General features: G+C 42.3%; 2 protein-coding genes across 2 annotated transcripts in view; both read right to left on the bottom strand.

The window, feature by feature from the left end:
• Positions 1–21576, bottom strand: part of obscna (obscurin, cytoskeletal calmodulin and titin-interacting RhoGEF a) — a 42010-nt gene extending 20434 nt beyond the window's left edge. Inside the window, 42 exon segments of the mRNA XM_044047168.1 lie at positions 158–424; positions 641–907; positions 1034–1300; positions 1411–1677; positions 2015–2281; positions 2459–2725; positions 2849–3115; positions 3283–3549; positions 3651–3917; positions 4073–4339; positions 4446–4712; positions 5137–5403; positions 5547–5804; positions 5977–6255; positions 6407–6673; positions 6874–7140; positions 7275–7541; positions 7629–7895; positions 8025–8291; positions 8373–8639; positions 9254–9520; positions 10063–10329; positions 10494–10769; positions 10909–11175; positions 11456–11725; positions 11822–12088; positions 12560–12826; positions 12918–13181; positions 13539–13811; positions 14558–14824; positions 14941–15207; positions 15361–15630; positions 16272–16538; positions 16620–16883; positions 16986–17252; positions 17740–18009; positions 18116–18382; positions 18869–18973; positions 19117–19278; positions 19694–19960; positions 20049–20116; positions 20940–21576. Coding sequence (XP_043903103.1) covers positions 158–424; positions 641–907; positions 1034–1300; positions 1411–1677; positions 2015–2281; positions 2459–2725; positions 2849–3115; positions 3283–3549; positions 3651–3917; positions 4073–4339; positions 4446–4712; positions 5137–5403; positions 5547–5804; positions 5977–6255; positions 6407–6673; positions 6874–7140; positions 7275–7541; positions 7629–7895; positions 8025–8291; positions 8373–8639; positions 9254–9520; positions 10063–10329; positions 10494–10769; positions 10909–11175; positions 11456–11725; positions 11822–12088; positions 12560–12826; positions 12918–13181; positions 13539–13811; positions 14558–14824; positions 14941–15207; positions 15361–15630; positions 16272–16538; positions 16620–16883; positions 16986–17252; positions 17740–18009; positions 18116–18382; positions 18869–18973; positions 19117–19278; positions 19694–19960; positions 20049–20088 — 10474 coding nt within the window. The 5' untranslated portion in view covers positions 20089–20116; positions 20940–21576.
• A 35-nt stretch (positions 21577–21611) lies between these two features.
• Positions 21612–23193, bottom strand: part of LOC122783150 (regulator of G-protein signaling 6-like) — a 33548-nt gene continuing 31966 nt past the window's right edge. The window contains exon 16 of the mRNA XM_044047792.1: positions 21612–21692. Within this exon, the coding sequence (XP_043903727.1) occupies positions 21612–21692 (81 nt within the window). The remainder of the gene's footprint in view (positions 21693–23193) is intronic.

The following is a 23193-nucleotide window of genomic DNA, read 5'->3' as shown; positions in this document are numbered from 1 at the left end:
TACAGAGCAGAACAATATATTAGCATGCAGCTTGGCCAGTCCAGGGGACATCTACATCACCCCATCGTTTAATTATGATACAAGTGCACCTGATTAAAGAGTATTTTGTTGTATGTTATTAACTTCATACCCAACAACATGCAACAATAACACACACCTTTCACTGTCACAGACGCAGTGGTCTCTGCACTTCCTGCTTGACACGTGTAGCTGCCACTGTCCTCAGGTTTGACCTCATCAATGTGGAGCTCCAGTAGACAGCCATCCTGTTTCATCCTAAACTTCCTGTTGGCTCTCAGTGGCAGCCTGTTCTTCTTCCACTGCACTGACAGACCAGGTTTAGACACCTCACAGGACAGTGAGACAGTACCTCCCTCCTCAGCCTCCACACTTTGTAAGTCCTTCTCGAAGAAAGGTGTGATCTCTGTGAAATATTGTCATAAAGATGGCAACATTGTCATCAGAAATTGCACCCAAGAGATTAATAGATATCTGCCCACCACACACATTACCTGTTTCAGGAAGTTTACATTATTATTACAAGTGACGTAACTGAACAACAACAAAGTCTAGTCTCTTTGATTTAGATATCACTGGCCCAGTCACATTTGCCATATAAATTCAGTAAAAGCTCACACACCTTTTACTGTCACACTTGCAGTGGTCTCTGCACTGCCTGCTTGACATGTGTAGCTGCCACTGTCCTCAGGTTTGGGCTCATTGATGTGGAGGTGAAGCAGGCAGCCATCTTGTATTATTGTGTATTTACTGTTTGTTCTCAGTGACCGTTTATTCTTCTTCCACTGCACTGATACTCCAGGCTTAGACACCTCACAGCACAGAGAGACTGGACCTCCCTCCTCAGCCTCCACATTTTGTAGTTCCTTGTGGAAAAATGGAGCCAGCTCTTGATTGGTGGTACAGAGCAGAAGAATCAATTATTCAAGATACCATCACCAACCATTGCCAATACGAATATATTTAGTTGCATATTATACAGTCCAGACCAACAACACACAACAAGCACACACACCTTTCACTGTCACACTTGCAGTGGTCTCTGCACTTCCTGCTTGACATGTGTAGCTGCCACTATCCTCAGGTTTGAGCTCATCAATGTGAAGCTCCAGCAAAGAGCCATCCTGCTTCATCTTGAGCTTCCTGCTGGCTCTCAGTGGCAGCCTGTTCTTCATCCACTGAACTAAAACCCCTGGTTTAGACACCTCACAGGACAGTGAGACTGTACCTCCCTCCTCAGCCTCTACGTTTTGTATTTCCTTGTAGAAGAATGGAGCCAGCTCTGGTTGGTACAGAGCAGAATAATATATTATTTAAGACAGCACCAGATAAAGTGCCAAATAAGAACTATAAATATATCTCGTTGCATATTATAAACTTCACACAACACACCTTTCACTGCCACCGACGCAGTGGTCTCTGCACTTTCTACTTGACATGTGTAGCTGCCACCATCCTCAGGTTTGACCTCATCAATGTGGAGCTCCAGCAGACAGCCATCACGCTTCATCTTATACTTACTGCTGGCTCTCAGTGGCAGCCTGTTCTTCTTCCACTGCACTGACAGACCAGGTTTAGACACTTCACAGGACAGTGAGACTGTACCTCCCTCCTCAGCCTCTAGATTTTCCAATTCCTTTTTGAAGAAATGTGGGAGCTCTGCAAAACATTTACATAAAGAGGGGGACATTGTCTTTAGTAATTGTACCCAAGACATAGAAAGATGTGTTGGCCTAACATGCAGGTGAACGTATTCAATGGTGTTTGAGTACATATAACATTAAATCATTTTTATTTTCAGGTCGTTTACATTGTTATTAGAAGAAACCTACCTGATTAATCACAAAGTCTAGTCTCTTTGATACAGATATTGCAGACAATCACATTTGCCATATACACTACCAGTCAACAGTTTGGACACACCTTTCCATTTACTTGAATGAGGAAGTGTGTCCAAACTTTTGATTGGTAGTGTATATATCCAGAAATCACACACCTCTCACTGTCATAGTTGCAGTGGTCTCTGCACTTCCAGCTTGACATGTGTAGATTCCGCTGTCCTCAGGTTTGAGCTCCTTGATATGAAGATGAAGCAGGCAGCCATCTTGTATTATTTCATACCTCCTGTTTGCTCTCAGTGGTAGTTTATTCTTCTTCCACTGAACTGTTACTCCAGATCTAGACAACTCACAGGACAAGGAGGCCGGGCCTCCCTCATCAGCCTCCACACTTATTAAGCCTTTCTTGAAGAATGGAGGAAGTTCTGGGTAAAAGGCAAAGACACGGTTACACAATGGAAAATGCTTTAAATGGCACTCGTACAAAATAACACTTTTTTTTTTACAGAAAACATATATTTTCAGTTGGATGATTTACAATAAGGTGGAGGTAAGATAACATAATGACTACTATATAGAACAGAGTCAACAGATAGACACACCTCTCACTGTCACAGTTGCAGTGGTCTCAACACGGCCTGTTAGACATGTGTAGCTGCCACTGTCCTGAGGTTTGATCTCTTTGATGTGGAGATAAAGTAGGCAGCCGTCTTGTATTATTTCATACTTCGTGTTTGCTCTCAGTGGCAGCTTGTTCTTCTTCCACTGTACAGGCACCCCTGGTTTAGACACCTCACAGCACAGGGAAACTGTACCTCCCTCCTCAGCCTCCACATTTTGCAATTCCTTGTGGAAAAATGGAGCCAGCTCTAGAAATGTGGTACAGAGCAGAACAATATATTATTTAAGACAGTACCAGATAATGTGTCAATGAGAACTATACATATATTTTGTTGCATATTATAAACTTCACACACAACAATAACACACACCTTTCACTGTCACAGTTGCAGTGGTCTCTGCACCTCCTGCTTGACATGTGTAGCTGCCACTGTCTTCAGGTTTGACCTCATCAATGTGGAGCTCCAGTAGACAGCCATCCTGTTTCATCCTAAACTTCCTGTTGGCTCTCAGTGGCAGCCTGTTCTTCTTCCACTGCACTGACAGACCAGGTGTAGACATCTCACAGGACAGTGAGACAGTACCTCCCTCCTCAGCCTCCACACTTAGTAAGTCATTCAAGAAGAAAGGTGGGATCTCTGTGAAACATCGTCATAAAGATGGCAACATTGTCATCAGACATTAATAGATATATGCCACCATACACATCACCTTATTATTTCAGGAAGTTTACATTATTATTACAAGTGACGTAACTGAACAACAACAAAGTCTAGTCTCTTTGATCCAGTAAAAGCTCACACACCTTTTACTATGACACTTGCAGTGGTCTCTGCACTTCCTACTTGACAAGAGTAACTGCCACTGTCTTCAGGTTTGGGCTCATTGATGTGGAGGTAAAGCAGGCAGCCATCTTGTATTATTGTGTATTTACTGTTTGTTCTCAGTGACCGTTTATTCTTCTTCCACTGCACTGATACTCCAGGCTTAGACACCTCACAGCACAGAGAGACTGGACCTCCCTCCTCAGCCTCCACATTTTGTAATTCCTTGTGGAAAAATGGAGCCAGCTCTTGATTGGTGGTACAGAGCAGAAGAATCAATTACTCATGATACCATCACCAACCTTTATAAATATTGTTGTTGCATAAAAAACACAACAAGCACACACACCTTTCACTGTCACACTTGCAGTGGTCTCTACACTGCCTGCTTGACATGTGTAGCTGCCACTGTCCTCAGGTTTGGGCTCATCAATGTGGAGCTCCAGTAGACAGCCATCCTGCTTCATCTTGTGCTTCCTGCTGGCTCTCAGTGGCAGCCTGTTCTTCCTCCACTGCACTGACAGACCAGGTTTAGACACCTCACAGGACAGTGAGACTGTACCTCCCTCCTCAGCCTCCACACTTTGTAGCGCCCTTTTGAAGAATGGTGGGAGCTCTGTGAAAATGTCATTAAAAAAGAGGTTAATTGTCTTTTTGAGTGTCTCTGGTATGGAAATGATATTGCTAACAGTGTGACATTTACTACAGGATTTCATAGAACACATACGTTATAAGGTTAAAAGTACACATTCATTTTCCAGATTTACACACCTCTCACTGTCACACTTGCAATGGTCTCTGCACTTCCTGCTTGACATGTGTAGCTGCCACTGTCTTCAGGTTTGAGCCCCTTAATGTGCAGCTGATGGAGACAGCCATCCTGCCTCATCTCATACTTCATGTTTGCTCTCAGTGGCAGCTTATTCTTCTTCCACTGCACTGCCACTCCAGGCTTAGACACCTCACAGTACAGAGAAACTGTACCTTCCTCCTCAGCCTCCTCATTCTTCAGTTCTTGTTTGAAAAATGGCAAGAGCTCTAGAAAAATGTGTAGGAAGTTGGGATGTTTCAGTATAACAAAGAAATATTAGTTTTTTAGCAATTTCAGATGATCACCAAAGTCTTCCAAGTCAAATTCACACACCTTTCACTGTCACAGTTGCAGTGGTCTCTGCACCTCCCACTTGACATGTGAAGCTGCCACTGTCCTCAGGTTTGGGATCCTTGATGTGGAGATAAAGAAGGCAGCCATCTTGTATGATTTCATACTTTGTGTTTGCTCTCAGCGGCAGTTTGTTCCTCTTCCACTTAACTGACACTCCGGGTCGAGACAGCTCACAGGACAGGGAGACTACACCTCCCTCATCAGCCTCCACACTTACTAAGCCTTTCTTGAAGAATGGAAGGGGTTCTGAGAAGTGTAGGACAGAACAAAAATATTATACACCTTTAAAATCTGTGAGATGTCACATACTTAAAGGTCCAGGTTGTAAAGTTTGGTGAAATTATTTCCATTTTACAGAAATTAAATATAAAATAATTACACCAATTTTTAAAGTATACTATCTCCTTTTCATTATCACATAATTAGCCCTTCATATTTGCGTCAATGTCGGACGACCACGTTAAGGTAGGTGAAGGCTACCATAGGTTCTCCTAAATGCTTGGGTGATATTCAGCTGCAAAATGCAATGTCACCAATAGATTTACTGTAGCTAAATCCTTCACACTGTACCTTTAATGCTAGCTTGTGCGTTTGACTCGACTGCATACTATACTGACACACATTTGATGATTAAGTAAAATGTTCAGTGCACATATCCAACTTCACACACCTTTCACTGTCACAGTTGCAGTGGTCTCTGCACTGCCTGCTTCACATGTGTAGCTGCCACTGTCCTCAAGCTTGAGCTCCTTGATGTGCAGCTGGAGGACGCAGCCATCCTGCCTTATCTCATATTTCCTGCTGGATCTTAGTGGCAGTCTGTTCTTCTTCCATTGAACTGGCACTCCAAGTTTAGACAGCTCACAATGCAGAGTGGTCACACCTCCCTCTTCAACTTCCACACTCTGCAACTCTTCCTGGAAGAATGGAGGGAGCTCTGGAATAATGTGAGAAAAAGAACAGAATTTGAGGCATCTGATATAGTTCAAGGTAAAAAGTAACATAAGAAGGTAAATCTTACAGTATCTACAGTTTATCAAAAACATCTCCGTCTCCTAAAAGCAAATACTTCAAGTTTACCTGTCACAGTAAGTTTGGCACTGCTCTGCATATCCCCTGTATCACAGCAGTATATTCCAGTATCCAGGGCCTCCACATCATGAATAAGCAGCAGGTTGACCTTTCCCTCCTTACGTAATTCATATTTATCACCATTACGAAGAGGAATATGGTTGCGTCTCCAGGTAACCGTGGAGGTAAGGTCAGAGATCGTGCAGGACAAAGAGGCTGTGTCTCCTTCCATGATTACAACATCCTCAGGCTTTTCCTCAATTAAAACTAAAATGTTAAAGTAATGTGCTTCTTAAAAATCATCATCAACGTTCTCAACATCATCAAATGAAGGCGATATACTGTGTTTTTAAGTGATGAATGACTCATTCCTTCAAAAGGTTACACTTAAAAAGGAAGCTTAACATGCGTCTACTCTTTATCTGATATTTCAGCTCACCTTTGGGTTTAGGAACCACTAGCAGACGTGCAGAGGTCCTTTCATCCCCAATTACAAAAGCCACAGTGCCCGTCTCCTCGGGTGTCGTCATGGTGAGGACCAGTTGGTGTTGGCGACCATGGCACATCATCTGGTTCATCTCATTCATCTGCAGAGGGCTAGACCCAAGCCACCAGACACCTTCACTCACATCTGCATGGCTCAGCTCACACACAAACACTGCATCCTCTCCTGCTGTCACCGTCATGTCTTGTAGCGCAGTAACAATCCTCACTCGCTCTGTGGAGAAAGAGGGGGCTGTATAGCATCTGCTATATTTACAGTAACCTAGCTAAGAGCCGTTGGTTCAATTCTTTTCAAGCACAAACATCTTGTGAATTACCCCAATGTATCAGTAGATGAAGGATGAAATGATCCATTATCCACCTACCCTTCACAATTAGCTTGGCCACAGTCTTTTTGCCTCTGGTGATACAGCAGTACTCTCCAGCATCCTCCAGAAGCAATTTCTTGATCTCCAGAGAGTGTGTGGGGCCCCTCTTTTTTATAACGCATCGTCCTTCTTCCACCACAATGTTGTCCTTCTTCCAAGTGACCGGGACATTAGCATTGGAAACTTCACAGGACAGCAGCACAGATTTCCCCTCCATTACCACTTGGTTTTCCAGTTCCTTCTCAAAGAATACTGATGCTGCCGCTAATGAAAGAAACATAGGAACAAATAAGTAGAACATCATCTCAAAGGTAGAGAATACTGACTCAATCATGATGGAAACACTGATATCAATGGATATTGTGGCATGTTAAATACAACACACACACACTGTGGGTCAGGAACAAAGGAGTTCAATCGCAGCTCTAAATTGACATTTCAGGAGTTAACAAAGTCACATATACCTCTCACATTCACTTCAGCCGTTGTCTGTTGCTCTCCAAAGATGCAGCTGTATTGTCCAACATCCTCTGGCTGGATGTTTTTTATTATCATCTCAGCTATGTTTCCTTTCTGTATCATCTGATATCTGCCCCCGTGATACAGCTGATCCTCTGCCTTCCACCACTGCACGGGGACCCCAGCCCTGGACAGCTCACAGCGAAGGGACACGTTACCACCTTCAGGGGCCTCTTGGTTCTTCAGACCCATTTTAAAGGCGAGGGGAATTGCTGTAGCAAAAAAAAGAGCCACAAATAATGAACAACATCACCTAAACCTTGGGTATAGTGGTACTAGGTGTGTTGTTTTCCTTGACAAATAATACGGACTCTGCTTTTAAACCTGTATTAAATTACTCCCTTACGTGTGATAGTAACATTGGCTGTGGTCTTGACATCACCATGGATGCAGCTGTAGAGACCACTGTCCTCCAGCTGTGCATTTCTTATGGTCAGCTCCATGTTGCTGCTTCGATTCTTAATCTGGTACTTGATATTATTCTTCAGAAGCTCACCTCCTTTCCTCCACTCCACAGCCAGGCCGGGTTTAGATAACTCACAGCTCAATGTGACGCTGTTCTCCTCCTCCACCTCCAAGTTCCTCAACTTTGTATTGAATGTGATGGGAGGAGCTGCATGGAATAGAACCATCAGAGGTCTCTTTCATTTGAAAGACACAGTTAAATATTCATCGTTTCACTGTCATTTTTCTGTCTTACCTTTGACCGTGAGCTCAGCAGTTGATTGGCTGTCTTCGGTCTTGCAGGTGTATTTCCCAGCATCACTCTCCTCCACGTTATTGATGATCAGTTTTGTGAGACCTCCCTCCTGTTTCATCTCATATTTGTACCCAGGTTTGAGGACAACTCTGCCTTTCCTCCATTCAACTGGAGCTCCAGGTTTGGAGAGTTTGCAGCAGAAAACTCCGCTGCCTCCTTCCTTTAGTTCTAAATTCTCAACCTCTTGCTTAAATGTTACAGGGAGTGCTGAGGGAAAAAAAAACAAACAAATTCAACAGAATCCAAAATTGCGTTTATTTGGCATGTATATGTCATGGTATGCACAGTCGATCTCACTGTTGTATGTTATTTTATGGTGGTTGTAGTGAAGCATACCTCTTACTTTGATGTCAGCTGAAGTGACAACAGCGCCAACAAAACAGCAGTACTCCCCTGCATCTTTGAGGCTTAAATTTCTAATCAGCATCTCAGCCACCCGGCCTTCTTGCTTCAACTGATATTTGTCTCCCTCCTTCAGGAGCTGAGCATTTCTCCTCCACTCTACTGGGACTCCTGGCTTAGAAAGCTCACAGCGCAGCATAACGCTGCCCTCCTCCACAGCCTCCTGGTTCTTCAGCTTCTGCTTGAATGTGACTGGAATTGCTGAAAAGTGACAAATCAAAACCTGTCAATGACAAAAGCATAGTTTTTTTTCCCTGATGCGTACAGTACAAGGTCTCTAACCAGTGATAATGATGGTGGCGGTCGTTTTCATGTCATCACAAACACAGCTGTATGTGCCACTGTCTTCAGGTTGGCTTTTCTTGATGAGCAGCTCCACTGTGGAGCCATTGTGCTTCATGTGGTATCTCTCTCCACTGGTCAGAACTTTGTCATTTTTCTTCCACTGCACAGGAATGTCAGGTTTGGAGAGTTCACAACAGAGCGTCACCTCATGTCCCTCCTGCACCTGAATGTTTTTCAGTTCTTGGAGGAATTTAATGGGTTGTTCTAGAGAGGACCATGCCAAAAGATTAAAAATGACAGAAAACAGTTGACATGTCAAGATACGGTCTCTTCATTTTCATCTCCTGCATTATCACGACTGTGTTCATTGGATTAAATGCAAACATAACTGTAACATTAGTGGGAAAGCAAGTAACAAATAACAGAAACAAAAAGTCAGCAGGGTTAAGGGAAAAAAAATCACACCACCACTGAATCATCAGAAATACTTATTTCGCATTACTTCACTGTAATAGTATATATACCATATTTCAAATCCAAAGACAATTCAGTGTATAACAATGTGCAACAGGTTCTGACCTAAAAATTCACCTAATAAGTATGCAGCGTCCCTTTTTGTATAATTTTTATTCATAGCTTATTTGGGGTGGTGTGGCTCAGTGGTTAAGACCCTACCTTGTGTACCAAAGACATCATGGTCGCAAGTTCGATTCCACCCCTGGCTAATTGTACTTGATTCCATTGTAAGTCGCTTTGGATAAAAGCGTCTGCTAAATGACATGTAATGTAATGTAATGTAATTTGATCGACTATGATCTGTGGGTACTAAAGCACTATTGAAACAAAGTGTACCTGAATATATTGAATGCAGGACTCACCATTCACCAGGATCCGAGCTGTTGTCCTCTGTTCACCACACATACAGGTATAATCTCCAGTGTCATCTACACTAAGGTCCAAAATCTTCATCTCCACCTGGAGGTCCTTCTTTCTCATCTGATACTTGGCTCCATTCTTCAGCAGCTCACTTCCTCTCCACCACTCCACCACGGGAGCAGGTTTGTTGAGCTCACAATGCAGAACCACATTGTTGCCCTCCGTCACCTCCTGGTTTACCAATGGCAGCTTGAAACTTGATGGTAAAGCTGTCGATGTTTCAGAACATGTGCAACAAGTAGAAACCCAAAATGAATATAATAAAATAAATTTGCAGAAACAATTAAAACAACAAAAACAAAAAGTCACTGTCTACTGCTAACAACTGAACTATAATACTAGACTAAAAAGATTGATAATGGGTTATAATGCTTTAAATGATTGTATAATAATGGATTGTTATATAATAAATTATATTGTAGTAATGGGTTGAACATCAAGACACATATTTTTATGCATGTAATTTACTTACATTTACAAACTACAGTCTAAACAGTCCAAATGCTAAGTCATGTGATCTTGACAGCCATGATCACATTGCCATGCTGGATGACTACATATGCACAAATAGACTCCCTATTGAGTAAAACCACATCGCTTTTATCGTGCTATTTTTAAACCCGACCTCTTTGATGTCTGCGCTCATGGGATTCTGTTGGACACATTTGATAACATTTATAAGAGGGGTAAAACAATGCTTTACAAAATCAGGAATGCAACAAGAGTTTCTGACAACAACAGCTTGTCTCACCTTGAACAGTGAGCTCGGCAGTTGATTGGCTGTCTTTAGTCTTGCAGGTGAATTTGCCAGCATCACTCTCCTCTGTGTTGTTGATGACCAGTTTAGTGAGATGTCCCTCCTGCTTCATCTCATATTTCCCTCCAGGCTTCAGTATGACTCTGCCTTTCCTCCACTCCACTGGAGCTCCAGGTTTGGAGAGCTCACAGCAGAAAACTCCACTGTCCCCTTCCTTTACCACAACGTGCTGGAGCTCTCGTTTGAATATCACAGGAAGCGCTGTTGCATGTGAAATCAAACTCATTTAGTCACGCTGCTGTTACTGCTGACTCAAATGAACTCACTCTATGGGTTTGTTTTTTACAATACATATTACAGACAGTATTTCTATAGATCAGTTGAAATAATGTATGATTTTATGGTGTTCTGTGTTTCACACTTACATTTCACTTTGATTTCAGCTGTGGTCTTCTCATCACCTATAATGCAGCTGTACCTCCCTGCATCTCCTGACTGGACATTGGCAATGGTCATCAAAGCCATTTTTCCTTCGACTCTCATCTGATACTTGCCCGGAGACATCTCCTCACGCAGCTCCTCACCGTTCCTCTGCCACTGTAGCCGGACTCCCTTCTTTGACAGCTCACAGCGTAACGTCACACTGTTCCCCTCTTCGGCCTCCTGATTCTTCAGGCTCATTTTAAATGTGGCAGGAATTGCTGTTAAACCAAACACAGACACTGTTTCAAGATGAAACGCACAGCATGGGCAATAATACAGATACATTAAAGCTCAAAAGCCAAAAGAGTCAGTGAACAAATACGCAGCAGATTAGCACAGCACACAAATTGAGCATACCGATAACTTTAATAGTGGCCTTCGTCCTCTGCTCTCTACATACACAGGTGTATACACCACTGTCCTCTTGCACAGGATCTCTGATGGTCAACTCCAAGGCAGTGCCTCTTTGTTTAATCTGGTACTTCTCCCCGTTTTCTAACAGGTCTCCTCCGAGCCTCCATTCCACTGGAACTCCGGGTTTATTGATCTCACAATTCAATGTGATGTTGTGTCCTTCCGCAACTTGGAGGTTCTTCAGTTTTTGCTTGAAAGTGATGGGAAGAGCTAAATGGCAACATTAAAATAAGGAGAAGTGAATAAGTATCAGCGATCGATCGATCTATCAATCGCAAAATTCACCTTGTGTTGCATTGTTCAACCACGAATAGGAAAGCTGGGATTAGCCCGTCATGAAACCCTACTGATGATGGTGTTGCAATGGTAATTCTATTACTATTAATATGAATACGTTTTCCCTGTTCTCCATATACAAACATAAACACAAACAAAACACAAATCACATAAATAATCAGGAAATAATTAAACAGACATAGTAAACACATACCATTTACAGTCAGTGTTGCAGTCGTCTCTATGCTTCCACAGATGCATGTGTAGATGTCGCTGTCCTCAGTTGTCACATCACTGATCCTCAGTTCTACCAGCATGTCTCTCTGCCGTGTATTATATTTGTCTCCATTTATAATGAGATCATTCCCGCTCTTCCTCCATTCCACAGCATGACCAGGTTTAGACAGCTCACAGCGAAAAGTCGCAGTGTTGCCCTCCTCGATCACCACGTTCCTCAGCTTCTGCTTGAACGTGACTGGAAGAGCTGAGGAGCCACGAATGGCCATAGATTTAAACAAATAATGATTCATAATTTAACAATTATGTTACAATGCACCTAAGAGCCTGAATTACATCCTACCAGTGATTTTGATAGTGGCGGACGTCATCTGATCAGCACACACACAGCTATAGACTCCGCTGTCCTCAGGTACACACTTCCATATCAGAAGCTCCATAGTCGTCTCCCTTTTTCTTATCTGGTGTTTGACCCCATTTCTCAGCTGCTCATCCTCTTTCCTCCATTCCACTGTTACTCCAGGTTTGGACAGCTCACAGCGCAGAATGGTATTGCTGCCCTCCTCCGCTTGCATGTTCCTCAGTTGTTGTATGAATGAAATAGGAATAGCTGCAAGACAAAAGCTGATGTGTCATATACGAGGTTGATTTTAAAGACTTAGGCAGCATGCTGGAGTACTAATGGCAGAATGCAACTTCTGATAATACACCATTACATACAATACATAATTCTGAACAGACTCCACTCAACAAGCAAAAACATTTTCAAGCTAGAAAATCAACCATCATTCATGACTGAAGGTGTGAAACTTCACGATGATGTTTGTTGTGCTACGTGTAATGTGTGCTTGTTAATGTTCCCAAATAAAAAGAAATATAAAGACTATTTACTTATCACCCCTGGAAGTACTTATTTAGCTTAAATAATAAAGTCTCATTTGTTGAATCTTAATTCTTAAGTTAAACTTAATATTTAACTTATTTAACATCAATTAAGCACACTTTTTGGAAGAAGAAAATATTTGTAAATTATTTTAGGGTAGCATCAGGTATAGTTGAAAATAAGTGATGATATGCTTACCATGCACTTTGAGACTTGCAGTCGTGCGGTGATCGCGGCACTGACAGGAATATTCGCCTGAGTCCACAGGTTTCAAGAATTTGATGGTTAAAGAGATGATCGTCTTTCTCTGTTTCATCGCATACTTGTCTCCGGGTCTGATACTCTCAAACCCTCTCTTCCAAAGGACCTGGACCCCAGGCAAAGAGTACTCACAGGTCAGGGTCACAGTCTCTCCTTCTTTGGCCTCCACAGTTGTCAGAGGCTGGATGAACTCTGCTGGGATGGCTAAAGCAGACATGAAAGAGGGTAAAGTAATGCTCATAATAAGGAAAAATTAAAATGAAAGCATGATCTTCAATTGTTTTTTTATTGATACCTTTGACAGTCACAGCAGCTCTAGTTGTAACAGATCCTGCACTGCACTCGTACACCCCCGCATCACTGTTACAGACTTCTCGAATTGTCAGTCGAGCCTCACAGCCAGAACGACTGGCGGAATATCTGGAGGAGCTCCACATTAGGCAGCCATCTTTGTACCAGAGAATGTGGCATGGTTTGGACGTCACACATGACAAAACCAAACCACCTCCTTCAATAGCCTCACAGTCGTCCAGCGCTTTAGTGATGGTGGGACGCCTCTCTGAGAACAAAGAGACAAAACCAAATCAAGATCAAATGAAATGTTATGCAGTGTCTGTTGCAGTCAAACCATTGTCAAAAGAGTTCACACAATGCTGATTCAGCCTATCAGCTCCACACGACTCTCTCTGTGTGTTTGTCAGTATCGTGGTGTTCAGATACAGTTTCATCCAGTGACATTTCCATTCTGCACGCGGAGAGTGATTTGTTTTAAGACAGATGAAGACCTTGTGCTAGTAAAGCGAGACAACTGCAAACTGATTTTAGCAGCAGACAAGAAAAGTTCAACAAACTTAAATCCCATCCCATCAAGAATAAATCCCAGTATTAAAGTTCATCATAAAACTCTGACTCTCACCTCTAACCAGCAGTGACGCGTATGACCTTTTGTCTCCTGCCACAAATGAAATGGTGCCCGTGTCCTTGCGGGCGAGCTGTTTAAATGTGAGGATGTGGTAGCCTCCAGGCGACATCTTGATCTCATTGAGCTCATTGGTGTACAGCAGAGTTTCATCCAGATACCACTTGACCCCGATGTAGTCATCGGGGCAAATTCGACACCTGAATGTGACCGTATCACCTTCGAGACACGCAATATCCTCAAGTTCATCCAGGATCAAAACACACTGGCCTAAGTGAAAAGATTGAAGACACAGAAAGGTCAAACATCCAAAAAGATAACATGGATAATCATACTAGAAGGGTAATGTCTTAGCATAATATGATAGTAAATCAGTATTTTAGTCTATAGTATTTATAACCACAGTCAGAATGTACTAAGATGCAATAATTTACACATTGTTTTTCTGTTGAATATCAAGTAATAGAATAAAGAAGGAATTCAATATTCAATTAATAATGTTGTGCGATGCATATCTAATAGCTTTTTTATCAATCAAAAAACAATAAAATGTAAAAAGTAAAAAAAGTAAGAGACAAAAAATTACAAATCATTGTCATCCAATTCACAACATAAATTTTGATAAGACTAGAGCATAATAAAGGGGTTGTGTTTTTTTACTATTTTCTATGGGCGTTAGAACAGACAAATCTGATATTTCAAAGAGACGAATGTTTAATAAATGAATTAACTTCATGATATGTGTGTAATTTAAAACATGTACACATGAGCCCTTCTGTGGGTCCAAACCCAGTCTCTAAGATTGCCATACAGGATATAAAGGGTCATTGCCATAAAGGATGAAGTGTTTCAGCACCTTGTCATATTTCTAATTCTCAAATGTACTGACTGTAAAATACCATTGACTACTGCATGTATATTACTTCATTTCATAGATTACTTTTCTATGCTAAATTGGCCACAGCTGACTTGAGATGAACACCTCTAAACCACAGTGAAGTATCCAAACAGCTCACCCTGCACAGTCAGTTGCGCCCGGCTCTGCATGGTGCCGACATTGCATGTGTAAATATCTGTGTCCAGTTTCTCCAGACAGGTAATGGTCAGGGACAACACCACACCCTTCTGCCTGATCACATACTTCCTGCCAGACTTCAGCTCCACCATTCCCTTCAGCCAGGTCACTCGCTTGGCGGGATGCCTGGTCTCACACTCCAGGGTCACTTTACCCTTTTCCTCTGCTCGTGCATCCCTCAACTCCTTTGCAAATGTGTGCTGGAATTCTAAAAGGAATGTTCAGAGATGTGTGTGTCAATGTATACACTCAGTACTATAGCCACAAACCCAGTGGGTCATCACATGACATCAGATGATATTTATTATGATATCCCTCACCTACCTCTGATCTCCAGCTTAGCACGGGAGGCAACACCTCCAGCCTCACAGCAGTATTCCCCAGAGTCTCTGATGGTGCAATTCTTGACCACCAGCCGTGCCAAGTGCTTCTCCACGTTCATTACATACTTAGGGCTCTGTCTGATGAGATGGCCATTTTTTAACCAGCGAATGGTGACCTCAGTATTGGCGATTTCACAGCTCAGCTCTGCATCCTCGCCTGGCACCCCCTTTACATTCAACAGGTCCCTGAAGATGTTCACCGGTTTCTCTAAAGGGGAAATGCATATACTCACATTGAGGATTTATCTATAAATATATCTACTGAATTACATTTTTTCTTCCAAAATAAAATGAAAAGACTGGTAACTTAACAATCTGATCAAATGTATGATTGTTTCATCTAAGATGACCAAGTATTCACCTTTGACAAAAAGCATGGCCCTACAGCTGAGGTCTTTAATTGTAAAGACCACATCTCCAGTGTCCTTAAGAGTGGCATCTGTGATGGTCATCTGATACTTGCGGCCACTGTTGATCACCTGGGTCCGGCTATTGGTGACCATCGTCTGGCCATTTATTGTCCAGGAAGCCTCGTCGTCAAGATCGTGAGAGAGGAGACACTCAAAAGAACAGCTTTCACCCTCTGAGACAGAGGCTGTCTTCATACGATGAACAATAGTGAGGTGCAAGTCTGTCAAAAGATAAAATATATAGTTGTTTGAAAATATTACATGAATATGTCTTAGTCATGCAGTTTATATTGACTCTGTGTGCCAGATACTATGAATACAGAGAAAATCTGATTGGAGCCAGAATGACAACTGAGTGTTTTTTAGTTCTTTTTTGTGCAAGCTACTTTGTGCAAGCAAAACACGTAGTAAAGAGTAAAAAGCTCTTCTCCATATAAATGGATGTAGTTTTCAGTTTGAAAAGTAGAATGGAAGTAGCAGTTAGCCATCAAGGGCAACTCCACTGGTTGCTAAAAGAAATCAGTAAACATTTTCTCAATCTCTAGTTTCAGGTCTTCTTCAATAAAACATGATGTTGATTTTGTAAATTCTGTTCCAGTTTAGAAGAATATAGATGATAAAGCACAGCACATATGAGTGGACTGTTGTGACTGACAGCTGGTATCGTCCAATAGGTGCCTGGTTCCAGGTGAATGAACTTCCAGTTGCAAAAACTGTCATTGCACCTGTCATATTGTGAATCTACAGTGTAAATCAGCTTTGAGTGGTCATCGAGACTTGAGAAGTGCTATATAAATACAGACTATTCACATCCATTTTTATATACAGCATATTCTTTTTCCAAATGTTTTTTTCTCCTCACCGTGTACTCTGACTTTAGCCTTAGTCTGGCTGGTGCCCAGGTCACAGCTGTATTGTCCAGCATCATCTTTGCTGAGGGAATGGATGATCAGTGCCATGGACTTCCCAGACTGGAATAGTTCATGCTTATCATCAGCAGTCAGAACCATGCCATCCTTTCTCCACACAGGAGTCACAGTCTCTTTGGAAATTTCACACTGCAGACAGACCTGCCCTTGCTCCTCTCCCACTACATCCTCCAGTGACCTCAGGAAAACCACAGGACATTCTGGAGCCAAAGAGATTCACATTATCATTAATGGTGCTCATATTACCACACAACCGAACTATGTCATGCAGTTGTATACACCTTTGACTCTCAAGAGTGTCGTCTCAGAGAGAAGGCCTGCTTTAAAGGTGACCCTGCTCTGCTGTGGCCGCAGCTTCTTCAATGTGAGGCTGTGCATTGTGCCCATGTGCTGGATCCTGTTGATGGCGTTGGGGTAGATGCGGACGTTGTTGAGGAGCCACTCCACGTTGGCAACCACATAGTTGAGCTCACATGAGAAAGAGGCAATGCCATCCTCCTCAATGTCCACTGGCTCAAGGTGTTTGACCAACTTAAGTGTTCGCACTACAACACAAAGACAGTCGTACAAAGAAATGAACCGAATGAACATAAAGATGCAGTATAATAAAACGCTCAGTGTTCCACCAATAAACACGATGAGCATACCTTCTACTTTAACGTATGCTGTGCTCTGTGAGCCTCCACCAATGCAGCGGTACTGCCCTGCATCCATTCCTGTCAGGCCATGAATGGTCAGCTCTGCTCGTTTCCCTTCTCTCCTCATGCTGTACTTGTTCGAGGTCTTCAGGGTAGTCCGACCTTTAAACCATCTCACCACCCTGGGAGATGGGGCAAACTGACACCTCAGAGTCACAGAACTGTTCTCTTTCACCTCCACATCTTCCAAGTGGTGAACAACCTCAAGGGGTCGTTCTGCAAGGGAAAAATGCAAAGATTTTTTAAAATGCATTTACTTTTTCTTACATTGATAGAGCATTAAATGTGTTCAAACCATTGTTAAAGGGCTCCATGTTACTTTCTCTTTGTTTCTCAATATGGCGGTGAGTACATTCAGAAGGATGGAGGCAAAAGCAACATTGCTCTAGTAAAGCAAGATGGCAGGATAAATGCCTCTTGCCCCCACCCACCCCCGCTCTGCCACTATATAAACACTAAAACTTCCTCAGTCAGGTCTGTATTAATTGATTGACACAGCCCATTTTCAGATGGATCCAGCATTTTATATCATCTCTATTTATGAAGACATGATCATCAACAAAAATGACCTAAAGTTATACACTGCAGTTTGAAGCAAGACAGGTATTTGGTCTAACATAGGTACTTAAACCAAAATAACTTCAATGACAACTTTTAACAATTTTTTCTTCACATCCACACTCTGCAAGTCTGAGATACTCACCTTTCACAGTGAGCTGAGCAGTGGAACGACTCTTTCCAACTACAAAGAGCACAGGGCCAGACATGGTGCTATCTGTGGAGGTGAGAAGGAGACTGTGGAGGGCGCCGTCCCTGTTGATGTTCACCGCGGCACAATGCTCCAGCACCTCCCCATTCAAGGTCCATTTGGGAGGCCTCACAGATTTCAGGCTGGTCTCTGCTTGGAACAGCGCTGGCTCTGGCTCCATCACCTCTACCGAGCTCAACCCCCGCACTATGCTGATAGCCTGCTCTGCATGTACAGTCAGAAAACACATTACCACTACTGACACAACTCCTAACACTATAATAACAATACTACATTAAACAGGCACCATCTGAGTAAGTACGCATCTCACCCTCCACCAGAAGCTGACATGAGGTTTCATCATCTCCAGCATCGCAGGTGTAGGTGTCCTCATCTGAGGAGCACACGTCGTCAATGGTCAGCTGCCTGTACACATCTTGGCTGATTAGTTGGTACTTCTTATTGGGCAGGAGCTCCTTTCCGTTCTTGTACCACCTGACGTGAGCATTAGGTCGTGACACCTGGCACTCTAGCAAACCCCGGTAGTGATACATGGCTACCTTGACCCTCAGAGGGCGCACTATTTGGACTGGGAGCTCTGAAGAAGGGAAGAATGGAGACATTTATCATATTAAGACATAAAATGACCATGATTTGTCATCACAGATTAAGAAGACATGTTAAACTGAAATACTGGCTTATCAGATAAGAATGATGCAGGAGGCGGAGCTGCAGGTGACAGAGCTGAAGATTTCATTGAGAGAGACCAAGGATGGACAAGATTAGAAATGAGCATATTTGAGGGACAGCTCAGGTTGTAGCAGTTTGGAAACAGAGTCAAGGTTGAGATGGTTTAGTCCCTTGCAGAGGAGGGACAGTGAATTTATTGGACAAAGGATGTTGAAGATGGAGCTGCTGGGCAGGAGGAAAAGAGGAAGACCTCAAAGAAAGGTCTGAAATTGTATCACCTCAGGAACTTTGGCAACTTGCTTCTGTAATGCATTGAATTTGGATTGCAGTAACCATTTTAAATGCTTGTTGTACCTACTTTACATTTATCACCTTTAGGAGTCTGGTGACTCACCTGTAACCGTGAGCGTTGCATAGGATGACACACGCTCTGCAGTGAATCTGATCTCTCCAGCATGCTCCGGCCTGACTGACGGAAACATCAGGGTGTGAGATTTACCTGTAGATTAAAGGAAAATATCTTAGTTTAAATTTACAACTTATGAAACAAACTGGAGATATCGGCTCTTAAGCCTGTGTTATTTCACGATCAACACACACACGCACACAAGAGGGTATTGATACTCTTTTGCTGTTACTTGCCCTGGTGTCTGATCTTGATGTTGTCCCCCGTTCTGATCCTGCAGTCATCTCGGTACCAACGACCTTCCACATCCACCTGATTGACCTCACATGTGAAGTTCACAGGTTGACGCTCAACTGTGTCGACATCCTCTAGCTCCTTCACTATGTGGATATCTCTAGCTGGCAAAAGATATGCAAATTCTAAACTTAGTAAAAGCAAACTGTACAGGACTTAATGCATATGCTTGTTAGACTTCAGTCGTTAAACTGATTAAACTGTAATTTGCAGTAGCTGTACAAAACTACTAAACATGTAAAACAACACAAAGACAATGTTATTAGTTATGCATTTTAATAAATTAAATACTCATTTAATCTTATGTAAACCAAAATGTACCATCGCTTGAATCCTGCCACAAGCATGGCTAATGACAACAATAATTTCCTGACATAGACTATAACAATTAGGCTATCCCATTGTATGTAGGCCTTGGACAAGTCTTGGCTTTGAGCTGGACTTGACCTGACATATCCATGGTCTTATAGCCACATGGACACAGAAGTAAATATAGTGGCCAGGAAGTTAACACCTTACCTTTGACACTGAGGCGGCCGGACGTCTGAATGCCACTAGCCTCAAAAGAGAACAGGCCAGCATCTCCCAGAGCCACCCTGTTCAGTATGAGGGAGTGTTTCTTCCCATGCATACTGATGCGGCAGTTGGGCTTACACTTGAGTTGCATCTCATCTCTGGTCCACACACCCTCGATGTAGGCCAGGTTGAGCTTCACCTCAAAAGAGCAGCTCTCACATTCGGACACCTCCACATCCTCCAGACCCTTCACGACCTGCAGCCGGTTCTCTGACAAACACACATTAAGACCTTAAAGATTCCCACATTCACATTGTAAGAGCCACATTTCAAGATATAGCCTGAGAGCAAAACTCACTTGCAGCTGCTACAATTCCACCTGGTATGTTGTCGCCCATGTCTCCTGCTCTTCTCTGTGAATGTTTACTTTTTAACCACACACAGAGGAGTACACATCAGGTAACACAATTCTTATTCCTGCCACAAAGCTGTATCTGCTTGAACTAGTCACGCCTCATTCACATGTATTGACATTCAGCTCGTGTCAGGTGCACTCTGTAGACACATGACATCATGTAGTCTATATCTAATCATACCAACAAATATATTATTTCATGATTACAGTGTTATAAAACCATCACTTCCAGAGGAGCAACATGAAAATGCATACACATGGCATGGTTGATCCCTGTGACAGAGTGTCAGTCCTTCCTCCTCAACAATGTAGAGCAGTGTAATCTCTGTCACTTCACTTGACTGAGCTCAGCACAACCAATATAGACTCAGCTGTGATGCCACCTCTCTCGGGGTGCATTCACTCAACTCTGTAAAAAGGGACGTGCAAAACACACAAGAGGCCAAATGACAATTGCCAATTACTAAACCCATTAATATGATATTTCAATATAAAACTTTTCAGAGGGGGACATGTGGAGCCTTTTCTGCCTCATTACCTACCAGCTAATATGATTTTTCATTATGCGTCATACAGTAACACTTAATCTGCTAACATTTGTCTTAATTACTTCCAAAGGTTTAATATGATTTGAAGTCTAATGTGATCTCAAGAAAAATGATATTTCCAAATTGAATCATGCATTATATGACTCAACTTACCAAAAGCTTCCATAAACATAATTTTCAGTAGTGATTGGTTTGGTTCTGTTCAAGTAGACAAACATAAATTGAAAGAATCATTTGATCAAACTAAAACAAGAGCATATCAGAATAAATGTAGTGATATACCCACCTTCATCTAGAGAGGTGTTTTCAAAAAAGAAAGTATCCTTGCAGACCCTCTGAAACACCTTCACCTGAAAAAAACACTGGATAAAACATCCATGGCAGTTGATCTCATCCGGGTCTTGATTTGTTTCTCACAAAGCCTTTTAGATTAGCATCAATTGTTTAGCCAAAGGAGAACATGCCCAGGTTTGCAAACTATATCCCAGTCCCCAAGGCTGACAGGCAGCAGTGCTCTCTCTCTCTCTCTCTCTCTCTCTCTCGTTGTGTTTTTCTCCTCTGCTGTGATGGAGCGTAGTGCTGAACAGCTGACATATCTTTCTCCACATACTAAACTCCAAAATAGCCTTCTGTCAGTATGAGGGCAAAGATAGTTTTGGCTAGAACAGAGTGAGGCAACGTATGTCCAGCATCACCTCAACCAACAAAAACAATCAAAATGTGTACAACAGGCTTAGTGTTTGATGGTTTTCTCGTGTGCTGGAAGACGTAACCCGAATCATTTCCACGTCTGCATGCATGTTGTGTGACACACAATGAACACACTGCTTTGTTTGTCCTCATCGCTCGCCCTGTAATCTGAGATCAAATGTGCGCAAGTGACGAGTTCAAACTAATGTCCAAGGAGTCGGACTGCAGTTTCATCACGTTCTAAGAAGCATATTTGTGTTTGGATTGATCATAGTCCACATATCGCCACGGGGTTTCCCACCACTGTCAAAACTGAAAGGTCATCAAAGGTTAAAAAGAAGTTGACAACCTGAAAAGCACAAAAGCACATTTAAGAGACACAGCACTGCAAATGCAAACATCTATTTTACCTACTGAACTGGTGAACACATATCAACCTCCTCCTGACTCAAGGTGTGTGTTCAACTTGTTTTACATTAATGGGCTTCCCTCACCCAGACAGGACAACTGTGTGTAGCATTGTGTTCACCTCAGTTTGACAGACAGCTGCATGTGTCACTTAGCTCTCCTAAATCCAGTGAAACTCTATCAACGGGATAATCTCTGTGCAGTCCTGCTGGGGCACAAAAAACAACTTGTCGTCACTCGGGGGGGGGGGAATGTTGGCCCACAGAAGCAAAGCAGTCTCACCTTTCAAGTTTCCAGCAAGCCATTCTTTATGAATCATTTAACAGCTTTCTCAAAACATAATAAACAGTCAGCTTAGGCTTTTCCAATACCATTTTCTGTTTTACTGGATTACGGTTTGGTCAAATTGCTGATTTTAAAAAAAGTTGTTGCAAATTGAAAATAGGGATACAAATATGCCCTGTGATATTAAATACAGCAACGAGATTAACTTGGCATCTTAAAATACGGGCTTTTACGTGAGCAACCTCCTATTGATAATCTAAATATAGAGTAATGTTAAAGGAATCAAGGTAATGTGAGGATGTGTTGAGTGAATTTAGAACTCGACAAAACAGCTGAACAGCCCACCTAAGCCTCTGGATCCTTGTTTGGTAACACTCGCCCCTCCTGTATGTCACATTTCCTCTGATGAGGACTCTGTATACCTGACAGCAGCCATATTAAACACATTATGTCCTGCACGTCTGAATATAATATATTGACAAAGACGACTGATCCCAGAATGTGACCCATAAAAACACCCACTATTCAGCTGCTGTGTGTAAGACCATGATAGTGGTGTGTTATGAATGTCAACCACTTAAGCACATGTCATTGCCAGGCAGCTTTAGCCATACAGTAAAGCATAAGATGCCCTTGACCGAAAAAAAAATATATAACAAGACAATCTTGGCATGTCTAATTACAGTTTAGGGTTGGGTTTGATAATTATAGCTATAGATGTCCGCTCACCAGAGACAGGCCACTAAATTAGTTTTAGATCATTATCATAGTGTATATGTCATGGGATATAGGAGCTGAGGATTATGTTATTCTCATAAATACTGTATATTAATTCAGACAGTGAATCCCCTCACTGGTGAGTTTCACTGATGCATATCACAAAAATAGTACACAATACTGATTATAAACTATTGATATGAACACAAATCGAATGGTGATTGTAATTTAGAATCAAAAAGTGACCTGTGTCTTCTGTCTCTTTCAATACAGAGATGTCTTTATTTTAGACCATTGCACCAATTAACAGGCATGTCAATGCCGTAAGTGAGAAAAACACTGTTCCTTTTTGGGTTGCTACATTAGCTTTTTATTTATTTTGTGGGGAGATAATGGGGACTCTGGACATCATCATGTTACATGTGGGTTTCTTTAATTCC

Source organism: Solea senegalensis, linkage group LG16 (assembly GCF_019176455.1).
Source record: "Solea senegalensis isolate Sse05_10M linkage group LG16, IFAPA_SoseM_1, whole genome shotgun sequence".
NCBI lineage: Eukaryota > Metazoa > Chordata > Actinopteri > Pleuronectiformes > Soleidae > Solea > Solea senegalensis.
The sequence above is the reverse complement of the archived record's forward strand: the minus strand, read 5'-3'. Positions and strand labels throughout refer to the sequence as shown.